At 46.3% G+C, this 21,485-nt stretch overlaps 1 protein-coding gene across 2 annotated transcripts; it reads right to left on the bottom strand.

The window, feature by feature from the left end:
• Window positions 1-1,326: 1,326 nt before the first annotated feature.
• SMIM36 (small integral membrane protein 36) lies at window positions 1,327-4,744 on the bottom strand. 2 transcript variants are annotated; one of them, XM_062612715.1, is made up of 2 exons: window positions 3,017-4,744; window positions 1,327-1,990 (listed from the first exon to the last, which is right to left on the bottom strand). In XM_062612715.1, exon 1 carries the CDS (start codon window positions 3,438-3,440, stop codon window positions 3,111-3,113), a length of 330 nt encoding a protein of 109 aa, XP_062468699.1. In that variant the 5' UTR covers window positions 3,441-4,744; the 3' UTR covers window positions 1,327-1,990; window positions 3,017-3,110. The 2 variants fall into 2 exon arrangements, with proteins under 2 accessions (XP_062468699.1, XP_062468698.1); XM_062612714.1 differs by having other exon boundaries at window positions 1,327-2,053; window positions 3,017-4,743.
• Between the last annotated feature and the right edge of the window lie 16,741 nt (window positions 4,745-21,485).

Here is a 21,485-nt window from a genome sequence, read left to right as displayed (position 1 = left end):
CAACTGATAAATTTCCACAGATGTGAACACTGTGCTCCTAGAAGCTGCCCCCCTGCCTGCAGCCCCCCTGCGCGCTCCAGCTGCTTGCTTAAAGCTTAAGCAAAGAAACTTGCCCACACTGAAAATCAATGACTTTGCCATTGAGTTGTTGGAGCCAGGAGTCTGTGGTTGGTGCACACAAAAGGTTTGCAGATCTGGAGAACTGCAGCTGTGTAAAAGTACTTACTCACATAGCCTTGCAAGCCTCTATCGCTGCACTGTTACTTAGAAAAACAACAGGGTGGTAAAGATCCTTGGGCAGCTCAGTTCCCACTTCACCCCTTTTGTCTGCTCAGTGTTAAATCTTTCCTTCTCTGCAATGAGATTGCTTTCTTCTTAGACATTAGTGTGGTTCCTAAGGGGGTTACTACAATACCGGCGTGCAGGGGCTGCACCTGAATTGCATTTTATGAACTAACTCCAGTAGGTTGAAAGGAAACAAAATGTGTCCTGGTATCATTACATTATTTGCACGACCTTTGTCAAAGAACCGCACAGTTCTTCTCTGGCATTGTGGCATGTTATATGACATCTCACCACCAATGAAGAGAGCTGTGCCACACACTTTGTGATATTTTTGAGCTGGTTTTCATCCCCCAAGGTCTTCTTAGCAAAGATTATTATTCTGTTCCCTAACACCAAGAATCGCTTATCACTGAGAAGGCTCCTACCATGTTAGATGATATATGAACACACAAAAGGCTTTCAAGAGCTTACAAGCTAAAGATAAGGCAGATAGGAAAGCCCAAGAAAAGATAACACTGCCCTGCGTCGGTGACAGTGGCAATAACATACCAGCAGCTTAGTCACTGCCAAGTTTTGGCAAAGCAGCTACAACTTGTGGTTACTAATTGAACTTTTTCACTGCTAAATAACCAAAACATGACATTCAACGGAATTATTGCAGTCTGTGTGGCAAAGGATCATGCCTCCAACTTCTGATTTATTACCAGTTTCATCACACCAAGGGTTTTAATCAAGCTTCCCAGAAGCCTTCCTTCCAGTTCAGGCTTCCTTCCAAAACCAGGGGTATATGTAACTCACAGGGGTGCAGAGGACAGACTGAATACAATACTAGGCTCACCCTAAGAATTTAGAAACCAAAATGAAAGCGACTGGCTGCTTTTAAAAATACAGATACATTAAAAGATACTTGAGATTTCTCTGCTTGTACCAGGATGCTCTGCTGGCTGATGCATAAATCACCACTTCGGGATGTAGCGCAGGCAGATGGTTACCACCTAGCTGAGGTACAAAGCATGCAACCCTGCTGAACAAGAGCTTCGCTCGATTGCGGTTTGAATTCACTGCAGTTTATTTCTGGAAGTATTTAAAATGCCTGTGCTGAAGGCAGTAGGACCACTGCGTCCAGTGAGTCATCCATGACACCTGATGTAGGCAGGTAATAAATCTCAGCATGTTTACTGAAGCTTTCTATAGGATTCTGAGGGTACTTCACATTAGGATGATGTAAAATAGCATAGGGGACAAATATCTTGAACTGTGTGGGTCCAGCACTATTTTTCCCTTAATAACCAGTTAAAATTCAGCAGTTAAAGAGTACCACACACAGTAACTCTGTGTTAACCAGAGGGACACAGGAAGCTGGCATTATACATCTCTGGATTTCAGAAAAGAAATTTCAGATTTTTGCTTGATCACAGCATGTTTGGGTAGAAAAAACAATTTAAGCCACAAATTCCCTGTAGCCAGATAAGTTTTAAAATCTGGTTTGGCCACAAGTGACAAAGTGCCTCTGCCAGCATGGAACACAGCAGGAACCAACCCAGGCAGCGTCTCCCCAGCTTCTCAGGTGAGTTTTGCAGCCCAGCCTGATGGGGACAGAGCAGGACCTGAGCTGGCTGTGCTTGGGAACAGCTAGATAACACTGCAGCCACTTCTGTGGCTACAGGATCAACAATCCTCTTGTCTCTGTCCGTTTGCGCTTTACCTGGAGGACAAAGAAAGCATTTTCCTTCCTTTCAAGAGATGCGAACTTTAGTCCATCAAACACCTACAGGGAGAAAACCAGCAAGACATGGAAGAAACATATTAGGCAAAAAAGATGTCTAGCTTATAGCTCCCAAATGATGGGGAGAATAACAGGAGGTGACACAGATAAAGAGTAGATTTACTGGAGATACAATAAGAGCCTTCATGTGGCCCAGTGGAGCACAATACAGCTGAAAGAAGACTTGGGGACAAGAAGCAGGGTCAGACACGTGGAGATGCACATTGAAAGTGAGGACGTAGGTCAGACTTGCTGCAAAGGGTCAGAGATTCCTGTTTCATGGGGCAGACAGCAGCAATGACTCACACATATTGCATTACTGGTACATTTACCCTGGTTCACACTTTCCCTTGGGCAGGAAGCATCGTACCCAGCTTTTCCAGGAAGCATATTGTATCCTATCAGGGGATTTGTGCAGGGCAAGGGGTACTCTGCCCGGTAAGAGCAGAGCTCATGTTCTCCGTATGGAAAATAAGTGCCAAGACAGGCTTGGCACTGCCCTCTGGGGACAATATGGAAAGTATTAAGTTCTGATGGGAGCAGCAGCTGGCTTCTATCAGACAGGCACTATCTCTATCCCTTTGAAATCCTTTGTGCTTCTTTTCTCACTGGAGAGATAAACAGCCTACCAAGGTCATTTGCTCTCTGCTGGCTGAAGAAGACGTGCTGAGGCTACAGGGCAGTGCTGTAGGTGGGATGCTTTGAACAACACCGTGTTCCTGCAAAACCAACAGTAGCAAGCACGACTCCAGATTAAACCAAGGCCCTTTTTCAGTGCCTGAGTCGATACAGCATCACTGATTCTGACTGCTAGAGGGCTGCAAGGCAGCAGCAGCGCTAATGGAAATTAGTCTCTTCATGGATGGCAGGCAGGACTGCAAGCCTATATCAGTGCAGAAAACAGCTAAATGTAAAATGACCCCCTGACAATGGCACCGTATCAAATAAATCAGCATCTCATCTTACCTTGTGAACACGTTATCCTTCTGCACACGGAGAGTAAACATAGCAGAGCAGGCAAGCGGATCAGCAGAAACCCGAGCTCCGAGGCAAGGTCCCCTTACACAACAGTAGTCCTTTTCCCTGGCAGATCAGAGGAATTCTCGTAGGCAGAGATGAACCCCTTTGCCCAGCGGGTGCTGGGGGAGCCCTGCTGCATCACCACCAACCGGATCGGAGGCTGGGTGTCTGCAGGGACCTCGGGAGCATATTCCTTGCTGGGATCCTTCCCCCTGCAGTCATAGAGCACACAGGAGATCAGGAAAACCAGAAGCAAAATAACATAACTAGCTACCAGAATTATGAGATTCAAGGTAACAGGGTCAATCTCCAAATAAAACTCCATTTGGTCCCATGCTATTGAGTGCAAACCCGGAGAATGAAGTTTCATATGCTCGAGTGAGCAATCACTAACTGATCAGAATAGATGTATTGGCTTTGCGGTAAAAATACATTAATCCTCAGGTCTCCTGTAGCAATGGATTTCCCTGAACTGGATGATTAAAGCAGCTCAGTTTAATAACTTAAGCTCCTTCTTCTAATGCCACGTTGCCTACAGTGGCAGAAGCTAAATTTGAATGCTACATTGACAGGAAAACATCCTCCTTGCTCAGGGAATATCTCTTTCCTTACTGGGCTGGTATCAAACCAGCTTTCATCTAAGGGCATTTTGCAGAATCTCCCTTCCTCAAGTAGGTTTGGGACCGTGGGCTGAAGAGAACCGAGCTATGTAATTAATAAATGAATACAGAAACAAATCAGGGAGAAAGTAATTTGCAAGGTAATTTCTCACTGGTTCTGATTTCAACTAAGACCTTATTGTCCTGCACTAGTGCTACAGAAGGGCTTTTAAAGTGAACTAAAGACTTCTGTTATCAAGTTCCATATCAGGATTACGGGGACATGTCACACCATATCATATCACATGCTGCCCAGCCAGTCCTTGCATGAACTCAGCTCTAGGATCCTGCTTCCCACAAGCTGCTCTGTCCTCTTTCAATCTCCCACATGCGAGAAGGTGCAACACGACTGCAGCATTTCTGTAGCCTGGGCACCACTCATTTCTTTTTCCTACATGGACCCTCTGCTTGCTAAAACAAAGGGTGAAGTCTGTGATGTGACTGTTCCCTGCCTGGCAGCAGTGCCCCACTGCCCAGCCACAAAACCTGCAAGTACTTTCTGCATCTTCCAGATTTACACCTCTGAAGCTGATGAGCGAGTAGGAACACACACAGCAGCCACACATTGCCTACACAGCACTTGCTTCGAGACTGTGCTAGAGAGACCACCTTTCCTTCTCCTCCTCCATAAAACCCAGATGTATAAGATACCAGGAAGGCAGACAAAGGGCAGGAGGTGATGCTGATGAGCACCACAGACCCTATGTCAACATGCTCACGCCTTCCACACAAAACTCCAAGGTTTTGGCCAGCATTACAGCACAGGAAGGGTTTAGGAAAAGATTAGGCTGTCCCAGCAATTAGCACTGCCAGAGCTGTGGAGAAGGGCTTTACGTGTCAGCAGGAATGCGATCTGGTGCATCTAAGCTGTAAGAAATATGTCATGGGGCCATCCTGCTGCCACGGACCTCAACACATGCCACTTGCTTTAAGGCCAACATCAGCTGCATTCCCCACCATCTGCTTTCATGGCTTTTTAGCTGAGAAGTAGCTTGTATTGAGAAGTAATCCCAAGCCTGGCACTGCAAGAGGCATGCTTAGAAGGGAGCACAAAACACAAGAGGCATGTGTGTGACCCTCATGTTGTGCCTGTTACATTACCATGTACTACATCTGAAGCAGACCAGGCAGTTGGCTATTGGCTGTAGCTTTGATGAGGCTGAGATTTTTCAAGACAGGCTGAGGATTTTGATTACACACTTCCCCTCCACAGCAATGATGCTCAGAGCTGGGATTTCATTTCATGCTTGCTGGGAAACCAAAAGTCTTGTGAAAATCCCTCCAAAACACCCCAGAAGCACAGGCGTCTTTGAAAGGCAATAGAGTTTATGGTCTTAGGTTTCAATCACGTTGCACTACAAAAACTTAGTACCAAAGTACTAAATACTGTATAGCTCTTATGCTGAGAGAGATATGGGATTTTACATTCCTTTAAGTCTTTTAAACTTGTCCTCAAATGGCAACACTGCTCTCACAAAAGAGAGTTTGTGAGATTTTTCCCCTTTGCATTTATTTAGTACCAGCAAGTTTGCCAAATCTGAATTGTCTCCTTTAAAGTCCTCCAGGCTGGTTTCAGGTGTCTGTCCAATATTGCAGCTGGAAGATACATGCCATTAAGTGTTTAGTTTAGATAGGCATCGAGCCAGCTCCTAGGGGACTTTTCAAACTGTCAAATCTGGTACTAGATTACTGCACCACCTTCCATGCTGCTGCAGACACAATCTCTTGGAGAGAGAAAAGTCTCCATGTTCCTACATCTCTGCAGCTTCTCAGAGAAAATAAATAGAGTGAAAATAGACGATACTTTCAAAACACCCCAAGAAGGCTGTATCCAGGGCCTGTTTGCAGCAAGACCTCACATTAATGCTGTTGTATTCCCAGGTCCCTGCCCTTGAGCCAGACCTGCTCACAGCAGCCCATGTCTGAGGTCAGAGTGCTGAAAACTGAAGTCTATGAGGGGACTTGGCTTTGATACCATTATTTCTTCCCTCCTCCCAGCTCATTTCACTGTTTAATATTCCTGTGCCAAAGGATTGCCAGGGTCTAATTCCACCTGCCAGCACCCCTGCTCAGAAGAAGGAGCATCACTCCACCTTGGGAACCTCGTCTGCACACACACTGGGGCTTTTTATAGCAGAGGCTCGCTCCAGCACTGGCACTATTCCCAGGGCTGGTATCCCAGAGCCCTCCGCTGCCCAACACTGCTCCCTCCTGCCCATCCTGTAGCTACAGCTTCGTAGCTGAAATCAGTCTGTGAGAAACTCCGGCATCTTCTCATCTAACACAAGAGTTCAACAGTGGGTGTCTGCTGTGCCAGCTCTCTTTGATTACAGTAGGTCACGGCTGATCACGCCAGCATTCTGGCTGGTGGATCCCAGCTGCAGCAGCTCAGAAGGGGGACCCATCACACAATGCATCGGGATGGCTGTACATAGCTGACCATCCAAAAGGGAGCAAGCTCTGCTGGACTGAGCCATAAGAAAGCAAAAAGCAGTTTCCAGTCCTGGTGCTTCCTAGATGAAGCCCGAGTGCCTGATGTGCTGCAGAACACGCTGCTCAACATGCCTGACCAGCGGCTGCACCTCAGAGCTGCAACCCAGTGAGGGAGCCATCACTGCCAGGCTCGTTTGGCTTAACTGCAGTGCCATGGCTAAAAATAGCCCCTAGGAAATAAATCTCCTCAATAGTGCAGTGTGAAAGAGGGGAATATGGATGAGAACAATCCCAGCATATTTCAAACAGAATAACAAATGGTCTGAGACCATTTGTCCCTTTCTGAAGTATCAGAAAGGACTGGCCTACCTCCTGTATAACACCTTGTCCTGCCTTTTCTTTTCCATGTGCCTCCTTGCAAAAAGGGAGTCTCCTCCTTCTTTGTAGCCACTCTTTAAACACTGGAACACTGCGTTAAGGTCTCCCCTAAACCTTCTTTTCTCAAGGCTGAATAAACCCATCTCAGCCTTTCCTCATGTGGCTTCTCAGTCCTTGGATCATCTTTGTGGTCCTTCTCTGGGCCCTCTCCATCGTGTCCCCATCTTTTTTTGTACAGCAGGGACCAAAACTGACCCGCGGTATCCCGATTTTATGACTCGGGTTTTCCCTAGAGATCTCCTTCAGCTCCTTTGTAGGATCATGCCCAGTGTTACAAACGCCGCGCTCGGGCTGGCCACACGTAGGTGCTGTTGCTTTCCCTATGAAAGCATCGGAGCGGCTTTCACCGGGAGCGGCTGAGCGCGGCGCTGGGAGACCACGGGCAGTGTCCGCACCCCTCGGTACCAAGCAAACTCCTCTGTGCGAGATACAGCACCGCTTCCTAGGAAGGAGAGCTCTACTTTCATAAGCCCTTTTGGTCAGTGGTGTCAAGCCTCCGTCAGCATCTGACAAGAGAAAAAGAGCTTCCACCGTTATTGTGCAGGGTTTATACTGTCCTCATTCTCAGGAGGCACTTGAGTGCAGTGGTTAAACTATTTCCTGCTTTAGGGGTGCATTTGTTACCTATTTGACCTCGACAACATTAGAAAACAGCTACTAAAATGCTGCTTTTGAGAAAGAAATAGAAATTCAAGTAGGAAGATGAAAAGGAAAAATACAAAATAGCCATCGTGATACAGAATTAGTCTACTTTGTTACTTGCATTGCAGCTCCCTCCTTGGACCCTAAACCTGCAATACACAAGTCAGTAAAGCGTCTGACTTTGAGACGCTGAATAGTCCTACACAGGTGAAAGAGAAGCTGAATCACACTGAGAAAAAACAGAAGCTCAAAACAAAGGCTGAAGTCTTATCACATTAAGCATCACTCACAAACATTACCTGCATGTCTTTAGCGCCTCACCTTAAACACCACTGCTACCACACTCATAAACAACAATTCTCCCACAACCCCTTGTGCCCAGCAGACAAACACACAGACTTAAATCCAATTTCGCTTATCTGCAAATCAACTTACTAGAAAAGCCTCAGCTGGAGAGGATCTGGTGCTCGGTAAAAGAAAGGCAGTTGCCATAAGGTGGCAGCTGTTGATCAGCTATTTTTCTGATTGCTTTTTCTTCATCTCAGGGCTCCAGGTGAGATGCATGCTTCAAACCCGTGGCCCAGCTGAGATACATCAAACAGACATGGGGTGCTGATGCTTACTCCTACCCCAGCTCCCTGCAAGAGCTCTGCTGGTGTCAGAACTGGGTCTATTTGGTGCTGCAAGAAGCAAAACCCAAAGGGATCTGATTTTGTGCTGTGATGGTTTCACTTTGGATAGGGATTATGCAGACAAAAAGATAATTTTCCTAAGAGAGTGTGTACAAGTCCAGGGTGATGCGTGACACTGGAGTTAGGTGACCTTAGCCAGGAGCTTCACAAGGTGTGACCATCCGACTGCAATCCTTTTCATGGTCCCTGTAGGATGTAATTCAAATGATGATGAATGTTCATTAAAAATAGTTTAAACTTCAATCGACTTTTTCTGTTAACCAAGAAGACAGATTGGATATGGGAGGTAAAACCCACCACTTGATTTTAGAACAGTGACCCAAACCTTCATGTGAGACAAATTTCTCTGTATAACTTTACAAACATAACTGGTCTGATATCAGTGGAGCATTGAGTGCATTTTAGTCAGTGCTGCTTGTAGGGAGAGCGCCTATAGAGGGTTAGTACCTGAAGAAAGGCAACATTATTTTTCATCTCTAGGTAACTTTCCAGTGAGAGCTCAAATAAGTCATCCTGTAGCAGATCTAGTTTGATGTGCTGTGAAATATGTGGTCAGTCCACTTGTCCTCAGCTGCTTGAGAAGCATATGCAATTGTGAATGCCTTTGTTATTATTAATGGTAGACTGACTTAAAACAGGAGGAAGAAAATGAAGATGTTTGATATTGAATGCAAGTCTCCTGAAATGGGCCACGCATGGGTAAAGCAGTCTCCAGTTGGGTCTCAATTTTGCTGGAGCTGGGCTGCATGCTTGGTTTGTCTTCTGTCCCATAATATATCGTCTGCAAGAGCTAATGCACACAATGCAGATCTAAAATCAAAGTGTATAAATGTGGTTGCATCAAATTCAATGAATCTTCTTTTGCTTACCCCACTGGAGTTCACTGAGTTCAAACTCAAAATTACAGCGCATAAACTATCCCCTCCTTCCCACTGTTCTGACTCGGTGATGCACAAACAGCTTTAGCCAAGACTTTAAAGATGCACTTCCCTGATTTCCCTGGCACTGTACTATATGCTCATATGCTTTGCCAAACTGGGATGGATTTAGGCACACACAGCACTTAGCTCAGGCGTGTGTGTTCAGCTGAACTTGGGCTATTAACTACAGTGTGGCTGCCAGGAATACAAGTATTATTGTAGGTAGTCAAGCACTTAATATGAGAAATCACTAATGAAAGCTATAGCTTCTTGGTTTAGAGCACTACAACTTCTTGGTTTATTGCTTATGAAGATTAAGGGCTATATTCTTTCCTTCCTCATTCCCAGTAAATCAGGATTTTGCTGATCTGGCTCACTGGGACTGGAGCTGCTGGAGCGTGTTAGCAAGAGGCACTTGATGCACTGAGAGCCAGGCTGTGCAGGGGATGGTAACCTCTTCACCAGCACAACTGCAGCCTGCAAGAGGAAAATAGGTGCTGGCACCCTTAGGTGACCTCCCTGAAAAGCCTGGTGCTAAAGACATGCAAGAGAAGCTCCAGGGCCCAAGCTGGGAGAGGGAAGGTCAGGAATGGAAGGTTCCAACTCCTGGCAGTGCTGCTCACACATTTTTGCCATTGCAGACGGGCTGCAGAGCAGTTCCCTGGTCCTGACTGGCACATACCCCGTACATCTATCCTTAGGGTGACATATGTGACATATCAATCTTTAAGGTCCCTTCCAACACAAACCATTCCATGATTCTATGATTTATGATCTATGTGCGTTTGCCTCTCTGTTTACCTTGAATAAACCTCTGTGAGGCAGGATGTAAGGAATACATCAGTGTTCCTGGGGCACGTTTGAGTGCTGGGGTGATCATCTTACAGATTGCAGGCAATAAATCAGTTTTGCTTCTGAATTCAATCTGCTTCTCCTTGATTTGCTTTCAAGACTCTGCTACCTTGGGACAACTGGCAACACACAGCTACTTTTCAAGGAACCAGAGGATTTCTATAGAGGCTCTTTGCCCAAGCGTGCAGGAGGCGCCGTGGTTGTGAACAGCCACAGCTGACATGTCTGCAGAACCAGTGGTCTCTAGATCTGACCACGGCTTTGTTGAATGTGATGTTGGGTGAAGGAGGCAGAGAGGAGTTGGATGATGAGAAGAGGAAGATTCACTAAAAATAACTTGGCAAAATCAGCCTGAGAAGGTCTTGCAGAGCTCTCTGCTTTATTCAGCTGGGGTGCATCTGGAGAGGAAAAACCCTGAGGTTTCCTGAAGCAGCTTTTCTGGTTTGTTTTGATTTTCAGGCTCCTTGCTAGGATCCCTGCAGATCTGTGTTACATCATGTACAAAGGCAGCAAATAAAGTGACCTCTGAATTTTGCCTTTTTAGGGTTATTCAGGGAATACAGACCTCCCTCAAAAGAGGATACTTGAATACCAGTCAGACACCTGGTGAACAAACCAGCTGTTCACAGCTGTTCTTTCCATCTCTCTTTTTCATTGTTTGCAGAAACAATGAAGTAATCGAGGACTAAGAGAGTTGAATGATGAAAAAAAATAGAGACCCAAGTGCCAAGCTCTTTAGTGCTCTTTGTAAAACCCAAATAAATGGAAAAATAAATCAAGCTTAGACATCAACAGGAAATTGAAAAGTTACATCAATGGAAGGACAGAAATGTATACGTCAATCATTTGGCTGGAGATGTTGTGGTATAAACAGATTTTTATCACTTATAGCTCTCTATTCAAACAATTCTGTCCTAGATTTCTTTTGCAAAAGGACACAGAGTACAATTTTGCCAACAAGCCTCTGGGAACAAATATGAAAACTAGAGCAAGACTGGCTTTGCTGTCCCTGATTTCGAGTTCTCAGTGTTTTTAAAGCAACAGTTTAATTTAGAAAAACAGAACAGGCTTAAACCTAATCCTCAATCAAGACTGCAGGACTTGTTCGATGCCTCCAGCTAGGCACATGTGGACATCTTTGCTCAGCAGAGATGGATGCTTGAACTGTGCCATTCCCACCATGTTCAAACCTAAGCAGCCACGTCACCTCTCTTGTCCCTCCTTCACAGCAACCTGCATTTCTTATAGTTAGTTCATTTGCCTGCAAGGGAAGGTTAAATGTGACCGTCCCAGCACCCCAAGCCCCTGTTCCCATCACTGCGCCTCTCAGCTGACGCACAAGGCCGGCCTGGCGCCACCTCCATCCAGGGATGTGGTCCCTTGCCACCGGAACCCCGCTGCTGCCAGCCGCCCTCGGGTGCAGATAACCGGCCCTTGAGGACAAAGCCTTTGCCTTCCTTTTGAGATGGAAGATATGGGGATACAAACAGTAATAAATAACTGATGTGTCAGTCTGAACTGAATCCTGTTCCCCTGCCTCACCCACTTCCACTCTGTTCTCCACCAAGCTTCTGGGTTTTGCTCTCTCTGCTTCTTCCACACCCACCTTTTAATTTTGTATTCCCTTGGACAAAAGCAGGACTCCTGTCTGCAGCAAGGGACTTTTCCTGGGAGCTTTTCATCTCTGATGAAAAGGAAACCACGTCCCCATGCTGTTGAGAGGTTTGGGCCTCTAATCTCCTCCTTCCAGCCTTGCTCCTGACACTTGGGCTTGACTTCTTGTCTAGACCCATCAGTTATACTGCTATCAGTCCTGCTGTGTTCCTTGGGTTTCTTTCTTGGCACCAGGCTTGGTTTTCTGCTGCACATTTAGCCCCAGTCATTTCTGCATTGTTCTCTCCCAGCTGCTGTCTTATCATTGCTGTGTTGTTCTCTCTTGGCTTCCTCTGCGGTTCCTATCTGTCTTCTGGCTCTTTGTGTACCACTGTAGGCTTAGCTTTAGTCAAGTTTTGATGTCATTCATCAGACACCTTGTTAGTGCTAATTCATAACATTCTGGTTTCTCTTTGTTCCTGTTAATGTATTTCAACCTCCCTGAGTGAAAACTCAGCTGAACTCAAGTTAAATGTGTCCTTTGATTGAAAGTGGAACTCAAAGTGGTGGGAAGGTGACCATGAAAATGTTCACAAGCACAAGATGAAATGAAGATTTCTTTGCCCTGAGCTTTCCCCAGAGCCATGGAGCTGAGCCCAGTTGGCTAAAACCCCTGTGATGCTCCACAGATCCATTTGTGTGAACTCCCACTAAAATACAGCTCATGCTTTCAAGTAATTCACTATCCAGTAGCACTTAACTGTGTATTGGGTCATTCAGTGGAGACAAATCAGACAAATACATGATATTCTGAGAACAGTTACAACATTTTGAGCCAACTGCTCCACAACTTCTTTTGATTAGTAGCACACTTAATCTTCATGTAGCAAAGGTGGCCAAAGAGGAAATTATGAGAGCTTAAGCTTTAAATCCTCCAGGCATTAAATCCACCACTTGTGTCAGAGGCAGGTCCTCCTGTGAAAAGGGAAGATGACACAACAATTTATGCTCTTGTCACACTATATAGGGATATCTATTTTCAATTTAATATATCAAACCTGTCTTTTGTCTGATGTTTAATAGTTTTTGGTCACAATTATACTCAGATAATCAGTAGTCCTTTGGGACAGAGATGCTGTAGTCAAATCGTTTAGCTATGTGCCATCTTTGTGAGTCAATGATGCATTCCAGCAGCTGCAGCCCACATGAACCCAATCAGTGCAGAGACATAACCAAACCAAAGGAAAACACTGTGTAATGTGAGACTGGTAAATGCCATCCTCCTCTCTGGTGTCACCACACTTCAGTGAACCTGAGGGCTACATCTGGGCAGCAATGGCTGAACCTCCTGATAGTGACAAGTCTGAACTCCACCACCAGTATTGTCCTAGTTGAGGCAGTACCTTAATTAAGTGCAGCCAAGTGTTGTTTTCACTCTTATTCTGACAGATCAACTAAATCGAGTGCAAAATCACATTCTCATGCTTGGCAAATCCTTTGGACTTTGAAAGATTTTGTATTTTTTATTCCCAGACAACATGGAGACTCAGTGCTCAACTACACAAAACAAATATCCAATTTCAAACACTTGGCTCCGGGCTGAAGCACTTCAGTGGACTGTCGTGATTCAAAGGAGAAAAACTATTTCATTTTGAACACTGTAATGCTTTTCAAACAGCACATTGGCTGACCCATCCCGCATCATGACCTCGAGAGCTCCACATACATGTTTGTGAAAACAAGGTTTGTGATTTGCCTCATTAACTGGATGAAGACGCTTCACAGCTGTAGAAAGGTGAGAGGAGTTGCCCCTCTCCCCCTTGACACTGTTTCAAAGGACACAGAGGTCTCAAATGATTCACACTGGCGTGTTATCAACCCCAACCTCATCCCCAACTGCATGACCCTGAACCACAAAGCAGTCTACAAGAAGCCATGGACAGTTCTTCAGTGTTGAAGGGAATGGCTCACTTGTATGAATGTGTGTCTGTAAGAGTATGGATTTAAAGGTCAGATTCATGTGGAAAAAGCAAGGAGGATGTATCTTTTTCTCAGAAAAGGCAATTTTGCTCTAGGTCTTTCCATTCACCCCACCACTTTCTAGAGATACCTCAGGTGGAAATCAGTAGCCATCCCCCAGTACTTGTCCTTCAGCTTCACAAAGGGCACGATTTTACAGCAGCAGCACATGGCTTTAGTAAAAGCCTTGGGATGTAACAGGAGGCAAACGAGATGCCTGATCCTGCAGAGGAGATGTTTGTGCTCAGAGGTGTGTTAAGTTTCACAAGACTCAGCACAGCACTCCTGCTCCATGTGGACCACCCAGTTGCATGGCAGGAACCCCATTTTTCTCATGGTTTCAGCCGTGTCTTTGCTGGACTGCTGCTTTTACAGCAACCTTGTTTTCCCAGCTGGTTCATGTGCCTGAGCTGAGGTCACTGAAAGCAAAGGGCTTGCTTAGAAGTTAAACAAAAGCTCTTTCAAGTTTAAAAAGAAGGAAAAAAGAAAAGAGTCCACCTGCAGGGAGCCCCCTTCTCCCAGAAAGAAGAGTTTGCTTTGGAGGCCTGGCTGCAAGACATCCAAGGCTGAACTGGCCCATGACAACCATTGCCAAGGTGTGTGCAGTGGCTGAGATGTGATTGCCTCTTTAAAGTAAGAGAACTTCAGGAAGACTTCAGCAATAGAAATATTGTAATCAAGTCATTTAATAGGAGCTTTTTTCCTCTCTCCTGCAGCACACAAATCAAGGCCCTTTCTTGCCTGGCAGGAACCAAACAGGCTTTGAATGAATCAAAATTGCTGGAGAAAAATGTAAGGACTTTAATGCTTTATACAGAAGACCAACAGCTATACGTGCTCTGTGAGCACACCGGGGCGTCACACATCGATCCCTGCTATTTTAGGTCCATGCAGACATACTGTCTTGAGTTTTAAACAACTGCAAGAGCAGGAATTTTGTTCCCATGGAAGCTATTTTTTTTTAATTACACTCCTAAACCTAATCTTAATTCTTCCAAGTGTACTTTGGACCATGGCCAACCTGTGCACGTGTGGTAGGAAGCTGTCTCGCACGGCTCCCTGCAAAACGGGACAACTGAGAGTGGCTCCACAAGCTCTCATGGCATCCAAGTCCAGGAGAAGCAGAAGCTGTCTTGCCAGCAGCTTGGCTGGCAGGAGATGGCAAGTGGCACCCTGCAGCAGCCAGGGAAGATGCTGGTGTGATGGCAATGGGGTGGAAAAGCAACATGTAGAGATTAAACAAACAAAAAAAGGAGAGCGAGCTCCTTTGATAGCTTTAATATCACAATCAGGAGAAACTTCCTGGCCTCATATTTTCCATATAAACACTCTCCACTGGATGAAGTTAATGGTTCCCTCACTGCAACGCAGAAGGGCTTGATCAGTTCAATTGACGTCACAGATCGAGTATTTTAATGAAATGTGCTGTGCTTCCCCCATTTATATGTTTGACCCTAACCTTTACCAGATGTTCAATTCATGCTCCCTCGCAGGCACTGCAGCACTGTGCTTTGGAGGCTCTCAGAAATCTAAAATGCTGAAGTGGAAATAAAACCCTCTGACACGAACTCTTTTGTTTGAGCTGCTCCATACCATGGGCTGCACGGAGGGCTCAGCTCTGCTCACCCAGGAGAGTGCCTCGGGAGAGATCAGCTAAAAAGAGTCAAAAGGGTTATACTGTGTACTGCCTGCCTATGTAGGAGAATAAAGGATCCCCCTGCCAGGGCTAAAATCACAACAGTCCCCTGTATTCTCCACAAGCAGTGGTCCTGAGACCAGCAAGGAAAGGGGATCCTGTGTCAGAGGGAGCAGAAGAGCTAGAAACCTGAATTCAGCATTCTGCTCTGCCACGTATCCTTGGGCAAACTGTTTCTGCCTTTCAGACTTGTTTTTCAGCTGTAAGACAGGACAATGTCCCTTTGCCAGTGACATCCTGGGCTTATCAGGGGCAGAGCTGGGGAGAGGTTTCATGGCTGGGGCTGCAAGGGCGCACTCATGGCCCCTGAGAGAGCCTGGGCTCTTCCCTGGGTGTGAGCAAGCTGGTATCAGCACTGCAGTCCCACGACCCCATGGTGCAAATCTGCTCCATGCTGAGACTCCAGCCCCCCAGAGCAGTGTGTTGCTGAGCTCTGCAGAAAGTGAAACCAGCTGGAAATAAGTCACCATCAGGAAAAAAGCATGTCATCAAAAAAGATGCCATCAAAGGTTTTCTGGTGTTTGATGCTCATTTAGAAAGTCTCCTCATTTTTTTTTCTGCAAAGAAGATAAAATGATGGAGCAAGAGCGGGTTAAAAGGAGATCCATGTCCCCAGACCTCAGCTTTGGTTTTCAATCACTTCATTTTAGATAAATTTTAGATAAATAAAAGGCTGGACCCAAGCCACCCTTTAGTTCTGGGTTTGGATTAGCAAATTAAAAGTCACTGATGAGGTTTTGCAAAACCAAACCCATATCCTCCTTGGCCTGGTCCTACTGAAACCGAGCTAGCCCTGAGCAAAAATAAGTGAATCATTCCTTAAAACACACACACCAAAAATGCTGAACTCAACAACCACAAACTGAGAGAAGGAGCCTGTGAAAGCCTGTGCAAGACACTCATTCCTTTTAACCCAGGAGAGGCCAAACTTGCAGCACCAGCACTTTGCAACACATTAAACAGTAAAAATGTTTGGAAATGTTAAAAATGAAAACTGATGGGTTTGTTTGTGGGAATTCCATGCACACATATAAAAAAACTGTATTCTGCAGCCAAACCCTTTGCATTTGTCCTCGAATAGATGGCAGTGGCTGTTAGTGTGGCAACCTCTGACCTGCTCACGTTTCACTTTGACATCAGTCCTGCAAACACAGTTCAGTGGATTGAAAGAAACTGGGGCCAAGGTCCTTTTGATCCCATGATAAGACCAGCACTGCATCAAGCACACACCCTGCTGTAACCCAAAACAGTGTCCATGTTAGGTAAGTCTAACGTGTTATGTTCTTGAAAGTCACAGCTGCTCCTTATCCCCATCAAATTGCAAAGAAAATCTCCCACCTGCCTGGTGTGTCCAGAGGATGAAGAGATGCTCTTGAAGGACAAGCCCTCCACTGTGCCACAGGGCAAAATATGGGGACAGGATCATTTGGCTGGGTGCAGGCTATGTGCATTGATGCAGAAACTCAAGCTCCGGCCACAGGATGGTTGCCATGTGCCAGTGGAGATGCAGCAACACCATGAGACCTGTGAAGATGGTTTGGGCAAGAGCTGCCCACCACCACAGTGACGACACTGCAGCACTGCCCACAGCACCACCAGCCTGGGGTTTTCTTCCCAGAAGTTGCAAAAAGAAGTGGGTAACTCAAACCACGCTGTAGAAAGCAGATGCTCTGTCTGCAGGTTCGCAGCCAAGGTGCTCAGAGCTTGCTGTGGGGTGTGCACAGTGTCCCAGACCTGCACTGCAGCAATGCTCCCTTAATCCCATCTCCTGATCACTGGCCCATTTACACCACCATGTTTATTTGGGGGAAATGCTAAATCCAGCCATCAAGATGTTAATATAACTGCAAACCGATAAATCAGTGGGTTGGGCCCCTCTTGGCCCCATGGTGTGCAGAGGAGCCTCTCTGAGTTCCCAGATTCACAGTAAATACAACCTGAGCATCAACGGTTAAGAGTATTCTATCAGTGGCAACAAGAGGGATTCAAGCAGAGCAGGAAATAACAACATCTTCATTTGGATCAGGGCTGTGAGCTCAGCCGGGCTGCCTTCCCTACCATAATTCACATGTCCCCACAGACATATGGATTGGAAGTGATTTTTACAGCCAGCCAGGAGACAGCCACCCAACCCACACCAGTTCTGGTAGGAATCATACGCCTCAGGCCCCTACAATGTGTCTGTCTCTCCGGTGAGAGGAATGTGGAGGGTTGTTTTCCTGGTATCCCTTAAGCCCATTTGGTTTTATTTTCCTTTATTTACTGGCAATAAATTGTTCCATTTTTCCTGCTCACCAGACACTTCTCTTTATACTGTGCTTTTGTGTGTGTGTGTTTGTTTGCTCATTTGTTGTGACGGGAGTGGTGAAAGACTCTGGGTTCTCCAGATCATGCACCAAAGCTAACATGGGCCATGCAGCTTCTTTAGTCTCTTCTTAAAACCGCACTTCCAGCTCCCAGTCCTAGCCCACCCCTGTGGGCCAGAGCCGTGCTGGAAGATGTCCAGATCCCGGACCAGCTAGGCTTTCCCACCTCCTATCTTCCTACACACAGCATTTCCACTGGCCCTTCGCCCCAGTGACAGTTAAAGGACTGATGCATCTTGTAGGTGCTTGTTATGTATGGATTTGTACCCCACAGGCAAGAAGCTGAAAGGGAATTCTGCCTTCCCTTTCTGAGCAAAATCGCTTATCTCAGGGAAAAGGCTTTGTTCCTGAGAAGCTCCTCTATAGAAAATCAGCTCTGGCATGGTCTCACACAATGGGTTATTCAGAGAGGTGTTGGTCCCAGTTAACACACAGCTCCTCTTGCAGCAACCATCTCCCTGGATGGCTTAACTCTGCTGCAAAAAAGAAATTGCCTCAAGTGAATGCAAGTGGAGCCAGCGAAGCAGACAGCGTCATCATTTAGTTTTGTGTTTTCACAACTGGGCACAAAGGACTGCAGCCTGGATTTATGGCTCGGTTTACAGCCTTTGGTGACTCCTCGCAGCTGTTGTGCAAAATAAACCAGCTCCCAGAACAAAAATCACCCAGTCAAGAGCACTCCACCTGAGAGGGAGAAGTGCACTTATTAATGAGACTGATCATTGAGAATAAAATATCTAAGAGGAAGCTCATTTTCTCATTCAGATGAGAAGTGTAACTCCCTTGTATTCATGAGTGCACGCACGCTCAGGAGAAACACTTGGCAGCCCTGCAGCTTGTCCAGGGCACAGGCTCTCGCTAAAGGCTTTATCCAGTTCTCCCACTCCAGCTGGGGCTGAACCAGAAGAATAAACCAAGGAAAAAGTGGAGGAAAAAAGTGAACTGGGTGTTTATCGAAACACAGAGAGGGGGAGCCACAAAGAATGATCTGGCCTTTCTCGCCAGGTTGTGGTATCAGCTGCACCATGCTCTAACTGGGCTCCCACACTAGCTGTGCAGACTGGTCCAACCCAGTGGTTGGCAGTGCTGCCTGGGGCATTGCAAGCCCTGCTTGTCCAAAAACCCTGCCAGAATCCCACAGCTTCAAGCACTCAGATAAACTGGGGGAAAAAGAAAGAGTGGGTCAATAGCATGGGTAAAAGTAGGGTTGCTATTAGGGTTAAAGTGCAAGTTTTTGGGACGATGAGTAGTGACAGGGCCACTTTGTGGCTGGGCTGGCAGGACGGTGCCACCATCTCCAGTGTGGAAGTGACAACTACAGTGAGTTTGGTGGCTCTAAACTGAGCTCCCTGACTCACACGGGAGGGGAAGGAAGAAACGGGATTTGAAGATGGCTGTTGTATTAGACATGATGAAGCTGCTGCTGATTTTAGGCCAGGGAAGAAAGATCTACTGTATTCCTGGTTGTCTTGGCTCCTGCTCATAAAGGCACTTAAAAAGCTGTCTAGCTTCAAGTATGTGCTTAAGTACCTTGCTGAAATAGTCCATTACAAGATTTGCTTTCCTGCAGTCTTTGCAAAAGTCAACTGAAAGCACTGGGATTTTGACAAATGCTTTCTATGGCCTCTGGAGCAGACAGCAGGTACGAAGGTGCCCTTCCCAGTCATACTTCCATATCCTGTGGCAGCCCTGCCCTGCTGAGCTGCAGCGTGAGGAAAAGCTGAGCTTGACTGCTTGCGTCTGGTCATCTCCAAGCTATATCGAGGCAACTTTTGTGATCAGCTTCACTGTGTCATTTGCAACACTCAGTGCCATTTGGAAACTCCTGACTGCATGAAGCAGAGCTCAAGTGTGTCTTGCCAGAAATGGGTTTAAATTCTTATGTTTGGACTTTGCTTTTCCTGCTAATTGGGGCTCTGAACTCCAGTGATGCTTTTCCTTAAATTTAATTAAGGGAAGCTGTTTCCAAGGAATCATACATATAGCTCACATCAAAGACTTTAAGAGCAATGATGCACCCTGAGATGTAACGGATGTGATTCACAGTGACTCATGGGCTGTGTCCAGCTGCCAAATGAGTCAGCACTTGCAGCAACCCCATCAGAATCCACCCGCCAAAATTAAGGCATAGTGGTACCGTGGCCATGCTGGGTGGAGGAAGACGAGCTCCAGATGTCCCACTGCTCCTCAGACCACAGCACACAGCAGTGGCCCATCCCCAGATGCTGTCCCATGGGACATGTAGCTTTGCACTGCCATGGACACACTCCTCAGTGGGAGCTTTGGTTTCCTTTGGGAGCTTGGTTTGCTCATGGAAGTGTAGAGCAAAAAAGAGCTGGACTTTGGTGAATATCAAGACTGGGTGCAGAAGACCTCAAGCCTTCTCAGCTCATTAAAAGCGAGACTCGAGCCAGTTCCAAAGGAACTTGTGGCCAAATGAAGTGCTGAAACAAGCTGTTTCTTTTAAAACTTGTGCAGAAGCAATATCCTTGCTGGTGCAGCCCAACAGGAGGATCATGGAGCTGCCTCTTCTCCTCTCACATGGGCCAAACAGCAGCAAATAAGGGATTTTTTTCCTTTTCCACATAAAGAGTAATCCAAATTCTTGCCAATTCTTGTAAAACCTGAAACCTGAGCAAGGCTGACTTCTCTACACACACCCCCTGTGTGATTTGTGATGCATTTCTGCCAATGCAGGGGAAGATGACAACCATCTGTTTTTCCGGATGGGAGAGCGAAAGAGCTGTGAGGAAAGTTCTGGTGAGGCGGTTCAGCTCAGGGCTGTGATTTATAACTTAATACAACAAATCCTCTCCAATTGCCCTGGCCTTGCTTGGAACCAGCACCCAGCTAATAGACCAAGCTAAGGTCAGGCAAGTTATGATGACCGACTTGACTGGAAAAGCAAGGGAAGGGCTGGATAAATTGCTGCCCCCAGGACCAAGCTGAACTGCTGTGGACTGTGGGTCTGCAGCCACTGGCCAGGACGGAGTGATGTGCACTCACAAAATGAGGCTTAAATGGCAAATGCAAGAGTTCATCCCTTATCTCTGCCTTCCCAGAGGCATCACCAGAGACCAACAGCAGCAGTCGGCTCTGTCCCGGTATGTGTCAGTGCAGGATGCTGCCCCTGCACTTGGAGGAGGCAGCAAGACTGAAATTTTACTTTGGATTGGTTAAAAAAATAGCTCAGCAAATCCAAACATTTTATTTTAAATTCTGGGGGTTTAATTTTTTTTTTTTCTTTTTTAAATGGTTATTCAATTGGAGGAAATGCTGACGCCATTTCCACCACCCTGTCTCAAAATGGGGACCACTTTAGTTTTGTGAATCTTAGAAGAGGACATTGAAGTAACTTTTAGAGAAAACCCTAAATATCTAAACAAAAGCTTCAACAAACACAACACAGGCTCAGAAAATATCCTGATGTCACCAAATCTATACTTTTCACTGGAAAAAGATGCACGAGAAGCATTTGTCTGTGTTTACAAAGAGCCGATGGGAACAGACTGGCTGCTGCCATATCCCTGGGGCTTCTTCCCATCCCAGCCTCCTGACCATCCCCTCCAAACTGGGAACACCCCGCATACCCACATGCACAGCTCTGCTGGTGCAACTGGCACCATGGCATCGAAGGGGCGAGTTAGAGGATGGGCAAGGAGCCCAACATGCTGAGAGCCTCATGAGCTGCTCTGTCTGAGGGCAGCTCCTCACAGATCTGTCCCTCCAAGGACCACACTGGCTCACAGCAGAGCACGTCCTTTAAATCACTGCTGGAACAAAACTGTGGTGAATTCCACACACAAAATAACTTGGTGTGTTACTTAGTTTAAATGATACGTTTTCCTTTTCATACCCAGCAGGGCAGACTAAATAAGGCAGAGCTAGGATATCACACGAGTCCTCGAGCAGGGGAGTTTTATTGGAATAAGCTGCTTTTCCCAGAGCACTTGCCAAATGGCACAGTGACACGGAGACCCCAACTGGGGCTCACTCATACTGCTGTGGTTGGGTGCTTCCCTTTGTGGCCATGATCCCCAGAGGACACAGTGCAAATCAACATTGATATAGAAACATCCTTGCACACCATTAGTGGCCAGCAGCC

Source organism: Pezoporus occidentalis, unplaced genomic scaffold (assembly GCF_034315485.1).
Source record: "Pezoporus occidentalis ecotype Australia unplaced genomic scaffold, CSIRO_AGI_Poc_V1 ctg160, whole genome shotgun sequence".
NCBI lineage: Eukaryota > Metazoa > Chordata > Aves > Psittaciformes > Psittacidae > Pezoporus > Pezoporus occidentalis.
This window is presented reverse-complemented; position numbering and strand designations above follow the sequence as displayed.